This window comes from Salmo salar, chromosome ssa17 (genome assembly GCF_905237065.1).
Source record: "Salmo salar chromosome ssa17, Ssal_v3.1, whole genome shotgun sequence".
Taxonomy (NCBI): Eukaryota; Metazoa; Chordata; class Actinopteri; order Salmoniformes; family Salmonidae; genus Salmo; species Salmo salar.
The window spans coordinates 30,638,610-30,647,991 of record NC_059458.1 but is presented as its reverse complement, the minus strand read 5'-3'; the positions used below and the strand labels follow the sequence as shown (position 1 = coordinate 30,647,991).

General features: G+C 42.9%; 1 protein-coding gene across 1 annotated transcript; it reads left to right on the top strand.

The window, feature by feature from the left end:
- Positions 1-4,694: 4,694 nt before the first annotated feature.
- Positions 4,695-9,348, top strand: dnpep (aspartyl aminopeptidase; the record flags this gene model as incomplete). The annotated part of the gene is given in 10 exon segments (NM_001139975.1): positions 4,695-4,720; positions 5,073-5,163; positions 5,610-5,698; positions 5,835-5,948; positions 6,181-6,306; positions 6,476-6,600; positions 6,937-7,021; positions 8,740-8,847; positions 8,931-9,008; positions 9,263-9,348. Coding segments are annotated over 10 exon segments (908 nt in total), but the record flags the coding sequence as incomplete, so codon positions are not given.
- Between the last annotated feature and the right edge of the window lie 34 nt (positions 9,349-9,382).

Below are 9,382 nucleotides of genomic sequence, written 5' to 3'. Positions count from 1 at the left end.
GTGTGGGCAGAACTGAAAATTGTGTGCCAGCAAGGAGGCCTACAAACCTGACTCAGTTACACCAGCTCTGTCAGGAGGAATGGACCAAAATTCACCCAACTTATTGTGGGAAGCTTGTGGAAGGCTACCCGAAACATTTGACCCAAGTTAAACAATTTAAAGGCAATGCTACCAAATACTAATTGAGTGTATGTAAACTTCTGACCCACTGGGAATGTGATGAAAGAAATAAAAGCTGAAATAAATCATTCTCTACTCTTATTCTGACATTTCACATTCATAAAATAAAGTGGTGATCCTACCTGACCTAAGACAGGACATTTTCACTAGGATTAAATGTCAGGCATTGTAAAAAACTGAGTTTAAATGTATTTGGCTAAGATGTATGTAAACTTCTGACTTCAACTGTATACCAAGTGTATGTAAGTGATGGTTAGATCTGGTCCTCCAGGTTAATAACAGGAAATGAACCTACCCAGTGCTATGTTTATGATTGAACATTATAATCATTCAATTCAATTATTACCTTTTATATACACCAATACCTTTTTAATACATCTGCAGCAGGGCAATAAAGTCCAGGGGCCTCATTTATAAACCCTGCGTACTTATAAAATAGAGCCCAGAATGTGTGTGCACCAGCAGGGGTGCATTGGTAAAATCACTGGGGAAACCAATCCCAGAAAAAAAGCCCTATTACAACCTGTGTTGTGATAATTGCATTGTTTGCTCTGTAACCTGTTAGTTCATATGCCTTGACACTGTGATATACAGGCCGAGTCAATAAGAAGACAGTGGCAGAATAAATTCAACCACACCTTTGTTTAATGTTTTACATTTTCAGACTACTAAACAACTGTTGATTTAATGGAGAGTTACCGCAAGTCACAAAGAACAGGAGCTGCCTCCACTATTCCAGTACCATATTTCAACTTCAACATATAATCACCTATGCTTAGTCTAATACAGTGACAACTAAAAGATACCAAAAACGATTTAGTGTAATCAACATAAACTAAATATGCTGTGGCTGTCCATGGCACTGATTTCTGTGTGTGCGCAAGTAGAAAAAGCAAGTTGACTCACCCTACTTGTAGAGAAATAACGATGCCATCCTCCTCTTTCATGTTGCCTAAACGGTCTATCACTGTCATACAGTACACGCTTTTAGTTTGTTGTCCTAGGCTACTTTGCTCACTAGACTAACTTCCTTTCATGGACAACAATACACCAGGCCAGCTAGTTAACATTAACCTTCTACATCTAGCTACATGTTTAACTTCCATCCTCTCAGGCCAGGGGCACAAAGTATGAATTTATGGTTGGATCACAATCTCTGTTATAATCATTGGCCTGTACAGAGAATTAAGTAAAACCACAAGTCCAAATCCCTATCTCCATCCATGGCTAATTTGGGAAAGGGATGATTTTTAGCTAGCTAGTTAGCCACTGGAGTACAACACAACGAGATGCAACAATTCAAGTTTTTTTTCTGTCAATAAAGACATTTGGCTTGTGATGCGATTGTTCTTTAGCCAAATCCAAACTGGCTTCCCTTGACACCAGGACAATTCACACCTGAATGATGGACGTTTTCAAATGGAGTTTTAAATGCTCTTTCACAAGCATACAGTTTCAGTACGGGTCTGATTTATAATGGGAAACATACTGATGCATGGCATGTTCCAAGTTTATAAATCTCTATTTTTGTAGGTGCACAGTCTTTTCAGAAATGGCACCACACGCATATATTTAGTGTGAAATTTACACAATGGTTATAAATGAGGACCCTGAAGTTTGTTAGGGAGGTGGTGAGGAGAAAGGGAAACGCAGCAGGAATGTGGATGCTCATCTTGATTTATAAAAATAAAGTGACCACCAAAAATAATAAACAACGAAGAACTCACGAACAACAAACAGTCTTGTAATGCTCACACAGGCAAAACAAGAAACAATCTCCCACAAACACTAAACCAAACAATTACCCATATATAGGACTCTCAATCAGAGGCAACGAGAAACACCTGCCTCCAACTGAGAGTCCAGCACCCAAACCTAAACATAGAAAACCTAAACTAGACAACATGCAGAAATACAACCTAGAACAACTAACCTAGAACATACACCCAAAACCCAGGAACACATAAATCAAACACCCCTCTCTAACACACACACAACCCCCCCCATACAAAATAAACATCCCTCTGCCACGTCCTTACCAAAATACTAAACAACTACTCCCTCTGCTGGTCAGGACGTGACATTACCCTTATATTGTTAGAAAAGGTTTGAATCTTAACAGAAATGTGCCAACATTTAAAAAAATCTTAGGACATGTAAGCTTCCCTTTTTTTGTGTTGCTTCTACATGCTGTGTATATTGAGAAAACAACTCTTACCTTGAGGATTGGTGCACACACCCCATATCACCAGAAGCAGAGCAAGACTGAAAGCACATAATGACCAGCAGCAGAACGAAAAGCTAGGCCAATATGTTCTGCTCAGACCCACAGCAGAACAAAACTCAAACTAAATCAAACCAAAGTGATGGTCCTTGACCTGGTTTGACCCAGTCGCGAACTCTCTTAAATGTGCTATCCAAGAGGAGGAAGTGGTGCTGTGTAAATGTGTTCTAGCTTCTATGTGTGACTTTCACAATGACAATACATATTTTGGGCTGTATCTAGGGGCTCTACAGTGCACAGGAGGCTGCTGAGGGGAGGACGGCTCACAATAATGGCTGGGATGGAGTAAATGGAATGGTATCAACCAGATGGAAAATGTGTTTGTGTTCGATTCCATTCATTCTGTTCCAGCCATTACTATGAGCCATTCCTCCCCAATTAAGGTGCCACCAGCTGCCTGTGATGCAGTGCAACCACCACAGATAATAAACTATGTGTCAAGAGGTCCACCTCCTGCTCCAGCAACAATGATAGATTCTGACACCACCACCAGACTGAGGGGGTCTATATCAAGTGTATGTAAGTGATGGTTAGATCTGGATTTCCAGATTAATAACAGGAAAACCTATCAAGTGCTATGTTTCTGTTTATGATATAACATTAGTATAATCATTCATTTAAATGATTACCTTAATAAATGCCCTATTGACACACAGCAGAGCAACACATTATTTGAATTTAAGGGAGTTTGTGAGAGGGTGTGAGGATTTTGCACAGGTATATGTACTGTGGCACTGCTGAGTGCTGATGTTCATTTTACTGATCAAATACACATAATTTATTAGCATCACATTTAGGCTATCTACATCACACTAAAGGTCTCACTTCTAAAAAACAATGCATTCTTCCTCTCATGAGAAACCGCAAGGTACAGTTTCTAAGGTTAAGTAGTCATCTGCGCCTCCCCCCTAATGTGTGGTGTGTTCTCACTTCTCAAACCCCATAACAGACGAAACATGGTAGTGAAGTATAATATTGTTTTGCGGTGAGCTGCTCTATTAAACTTGGTACACTAACACTTCCTACCTTAAGAACTATTTTAAAGATTGGAGGCAGTCTGGGATGCCTGTCAATCAACCAGGACTGATATTTTAATAAAATGGCTGACATCTGGATTTCCTGTTAGAAGAAAATAGGGTATAGAAACAGAGTCGCACACTCCATACGTATAACCTCCCAGTAATGTATTGAGTAGATAACACCAACTTTTCAGCATCACTGTGCCTTCTTCAGGATAAAATAGGGTAAAATCATTCCAAACAATATACAAATCGCTAATGTTATCTACCCACTAAATAAATCCCACAGGTAATATAGAAAGTAATTCTGATCATAAAGTACTCTTAAGAGTTCGCCAAATTTCAGTTTGTGACAAAACAAGCAAGTATAGTGTAATGAATCATTGTACCATCTGAACCGCTATTAAATATATTTTCCATAACCAAACATATTGTATTTACAGCTGTTTGAAGCTGGTGTACAAAACCGAAAGTAAAAGACGCAACAACTAAATTTAAGAATGGGAAGCATAGAAATAGCTCACATAGAACAGATCTGCCGCATCTTAGACTTGCTTTCAATGAGAATGACAGATAATTTCTATGTGAATTAGGTTTGGTCGTCCCAAACGTTACATATTGCAACTTTAATAGGGGTCATTTTGAGGTCCTTTTGACCACAGCTAGGTAATGTCTAAATAAGTAATTTTGGCTATAGTGCCATAACTGATTTTGTCCATTAGTCCCCTGGTGGTAATTTCCAATATGGCCACCAACCAGCTGCGTGCATGGGGAGATATTGGACTAGATTCACATGACGATATCTCCATAAATAATTGGTACATACAGCCCATTGATGGTTTAAAATGTTTGAGGGGGTCTGGAAACAACAAAATGGCGCAGAAATGCCATATATACGTATCCTTTAAACTTTTTGTAGAAAAGTGGGGAAAACTGATCCCTGGTTGACTGTCATGCTTCCCAAACTGCCTCCAATCTTTAAAATGTTCCTTAAGGTGTCTAGTATTAGTGGGCCAAGTTTGATGCTTGGAACGATCTTGTGTATACTGTATTTGGTTCTTATCCACTGTTTGTTTCACTTTCACCTCCAGGCCAGCAGAGGGCAATACCACGTTCCCCTCCCCTCAAATTACCCATTGTTAGTTTCTACATCGGTGGTCTTTATCAAATCTGTCAGATTTCTCGGGTGCTTTACACCGGGTACAGAGTTTAAAAGTCCAGTTAAACATTTATGCAGGTAAGCGCCATAAATTATGATTTTGCAGTCGGGTTATTAAGAGGTGTAGCTAGCGCAGAGCGTACTGATTTGACTTTTAGAAGCTGCGTTTGCTGTGTCTAAGGTTTGCATTGCAATGTGTTGGCTAGCTAACGTAGCTAGCAAGCAAGGATTAGCCTGCTTTCTAATTCTTCACTCAGCTAAACGTGTATTCTGTTTTTGGACTAGCCACACAGTCGTTTGTCATGTTATGACACTGCTTCTTGCTAAATTGTATTTTGCTTGCTGTTCAGCAATATCTCTTTCTGTTTTGCTTCCCAATGCAATGCTGTGTCAGTCATGGCATGTAACGTTATCCTTCTGCTTTCACTAGTCACTGATCATGAAAAGTTCAAAGGAAGCTGTGCAGACTGCTGCCAAGGAGTTCCTCCAGTTCGTGAACAAAGGAGTGTCTCCATACCACGGTAAGAACCCCAATCATTCTAGGACTGGTAGTTTGATAGTTAAAGAAATGGTGTCTGTGCTACAGGTTCAGAACAATGGCAATATAATATTTAGTAGGCATGTAGCTGTCAAGAGTATGTAACCAAATGCAGTGGGAGACTATTCCAACCTAACTTGAATGGACCTTGATCTTTAAATAAGATAGATATCTTGCAGGCGGATGTCCTCTTTCTGAGCCTGTACTGATGTCAGTTTTGTTGTGCAGCCTACCTTTGCACTCTGATCCATGTACAGTCCGTTCACACTATCCTTGGCCAAGATCCCGTCCTGAGCTGTCTTAAAGCCACCCTTTTATCAGACATTTAATTGATATGTCCCCCGGTTGCACAGGTTGTAACTCATAAAAGGAACGAGGTGGCTTGAAGTGAATGTCCTGCTCTTTTCACTCTGTCCTATGTGTGAGCAGTGGTTGAGGAGTGTAAGTCTCGTCTGCTGGGGGCTGGCTTTACTGAGCTGAAGGAGACTGAGCAGTGGAACATCAAGCCTGCCAGTAAGGTCAGTCAGTACATGGAGGTTCCAGTCCCACACTGATTTACACAGCTTTATAGGGCTTCTTCATATAGGGATCAAATAATATTTTCCTGTCAAACTGTGTTTGATTGAGAACTAACTACTCCTCTTCTCTCAACAGTACTTTGTGACCCGTAACTACTCCTCCATCATCGCTTTTGCTGTGGGCGGACATTTCCAGCCAGGCAATGGCTTCACTATGATTGGAGCACACACAGACAGCCCCTGTCTGAGGGTAAGGATGAAATTCTACACTGGGCAAAGAACTGAGCTGTGTTTGTTAGGGACAAAATGTTTTGAAACCTTCAGGTAATGTCTGAAATATTTTAGTTGTCTGTTGCCAAACGATTTAGTACAGTGTACCCTGCTGAACACGACCCAGGGCTAACACCGCCAACCACTGGGGATAGGTCATACTTGTATTTGGTCGTTAACTTGACACCCTTCTCTCTGTGTGGTTGATTCAGATTAAGCCACGGTCCAAGAAGACCAAACAGGGCTGTCTGCAGGTCGGGGTGGAGTGCTACGGAGGAGGAATCTGGAACACCTGGTTCGACCGTGATCTGACCATCGCCGGTCGTGTTATGGTCAAGGTATGGCAATGTAACCCTACCCATCTAACCCTTCATTCACCAGTGAAACATTAAGGTTGGCCCATTCTTTGGTTTCTGAACTTGTATGATCTATGTGTTGAAGTGTGTCTGGAGAATGGCAGTGTTTTTTTTGAGGACCTTACGTGGGAGTTGTGTTGTTGTGGTGCAGACTGGAGATAAGCTGGTCCATCGTCTGGTTCACGTGCCCCGGCCGATCATGAGGATCCCCCACCTGGCCATCCACCTCCAGAGGGACATCAACGACTCCTTCGGCCCCAACAAGGAGAACCACCTGTAAGTCCCGGATTGCATCTCAACAGTCTTAACTGGCTTCCTCTCCTTGCCACCTCTCCTTGCCACCTCTCCTTGCCACCTCTCCTTGCCACCTCTCCTTGCCACCTCTCCTTGCCACCTCTCCTCCATCTACTGATCTGACGACAGGACAGGTGAAGGCAGTATGGCAGGAATTTGCTTTCACTTGTTCTGTTCTTTCACATCAGTGCAGTTGAAGGGGAGGAGACCAGGAGTGGAAGCTGCTTGAGACTATTGAGATACACCCCTCATGGGAACCAGGAGAACAAACATGAATTGGACAGAGAAATAAGCGTTTAGTTACTGTGTGTGTGACAGAGTGCCCATCCTAGCCACTGCTGTCCAGGAGGAGTTGGAGACTGGCTGCTGTTCCACTGGGGATGCCTGCGATGCCACCACTGTTGTAAGACTCTAACTATCCATATCTCTCACTGTATAGTATGGCCAAAAGTTTTCAGAATGACACAAATATTAATTTTCACAAAGTTCTGCTTCAGTGTCTTTAGATATTTTTGTCAGATGTTACTACGGAATACTGAAGTATAATTACAAGCATTTCATAAGTGTCAAAGGCTTTTATTGACAATTACATGAAGTTGATGCAAAGAGTCAATATTTTCAGTGTTGACCCTTCTTTTTTTCAAGACCTCTGCAATCTGCCCTGGCATGCTGTCAATTAACTTCTGGGCCACATCCTGACTGATGGCAGCCCATTCTTGCATAATCAATGCTTGAAGTTTGTCCGAATTTGTAGGTTTTTGTTTGTCCACCTGCCTCTTGATGATTGACCACAAGTTCTCAATGGGATTAAGGTCTGGGGAGTTTCCTGGCCATGGACCCAAAATATCGATGTTTTGTTCCTCGAGCCACTTAGTTATCATTTTTGCCTTATGGCAAGGTGCTCCATCATGCTGGAAAAGGCATTGTTCGTCACCAAACTGTTCCTGGATGGTTGGGAGAAGTTACTCTCGGAGGATGTGTTGGTACCATTCTTTATTCATGGCTGTGTTCTTAGGCAAATTGTGAGTGAGCACACTCCCTTGGCTGAGAAGCAACCCCACACATGAATGGTCTCAGGATGATTTACTGTTGGCATGACACAGGACTGATGGTAGCGCTCACCTTGTCTACTCCGGACAAGCTTTTTTCCGGATGCCTCAAACAATCGGAAAGGGGATTCATCAGAGAAAATGACTTTATCCCAGTCCTCAGCAGTCCAATCCATGTACCTTTTGCAGAATATCAGTCTGTCTCTGCTGTTTTTCCTGGAGAGAAGTGGCTTCTTTGCTGCCCTTCTTGACACCAGGCCATCCTCCAAAAGTCTTTGCCTCACTGTGCGTGCAGATGAACTCACACCTGCAGGCTGCCATTCCTGAGCAAGTTCTGTACTGGTGGTGCCCCGATCCCGCAGCTGAATCAACTTTAGGAGACGGTCCTGGCGCTTGCTGGACTTTCTTGGGCGCCCTGAAGACTTCTTCACAATAATTGAACCGCTCTCCTTGAAGTCCGATAAATGGTTGATTTAGGTGCAATCTTACTGGCAGCAATATCCTTGCCTGTGAAGCCCTTTTTGTGCAAAGCAATGATGACACGTGTTTCCTTGCAGGTAACCATGGTTGACAGAGGAACAACAATGATTCCAAGCACCACCCTCCTTTTGAAGCTTCCAGTCTGGTATTCGAACTCAATCAGCATGACAGAGTGATCTCCAGCCTTGTCCTTGTCAACCCTCACACCTGTGTTAACGAGAGAATCACTGACATGATGTCAGCTGGTCCTTTTGTGGCAGGGCTGAAATGCAGTGGAAATGTTTTTGGGGGATTCAGTTCATTTGCATGGCAAAGAGGGACTTTGCAATTAATTGCAATTCATCTGATCACTCTTCATAACATTCTGGAGTATATGCAAATTGCCATCATACAAACTGAGGCAGCAGACTGTGAAAATTTATATTTGTGTCATTCTCAACTTTTGGCCACGACTGTACACTCTACAGTACTAGATACAGTTATACACAGTCCAGTGTACCCCGCACGCACACACTAATCAATCACTTGCCTTACTCAACTTCAGTAGGCCTTCAGTACGTTTCTCCATCTCTCCCCTCTCTCACTTGTCCAGGCAGAGAAGCACCACCCGACCCTGGTCAAGGTGCTGTGTTCAGAGCTGGACGTTCAGCCTGAGGCCCTGCTGGACTTTGAGCTGTGTCTGGCTGACACTCAGCCAGGGGTGAGTCTCGTCTCCTCAACACCTCCTCCCCCTCTGTTAATGACATCGATAACAGATTACTGACGTGTGTGTTTGCTGTGTAGGCAATTGGAGGTGTGTTTGAAGAGTTCATCTACTCCCCCCGTCTGGACAACCTCCACAGCTGCTACTGTGCCCTACAGGTGAGTCTCCTCTGTTCCAACTCAACACTCCACCTCCAGACACTAACAACAGGTCTCCTTCTCAAAGTACATAAAGATCTGAGAGTAGGAACCTCACATCTTTTCCTCCAGCGTGTTTGAGAGGGACGAGAGGAATCGGAACATGACCACCACCATAATGTGAACGTCCTCTTTAACCTTACCATTCATTCTACTTCCTCTTTAACCTTAACCTTCTTTCACCTAACCTCACCCTCTTTTCCTCTGTCCACTAGGCTCTGATGGACTCCTGCATCTCTGGAGACTCTTTGGCCACAGACCCCAACATCAGGATGGTGACTCTGTTTGACAATGAAGAGGTCAGTACCCCAGTCCTGTGTTGGCTAAATTCCTTC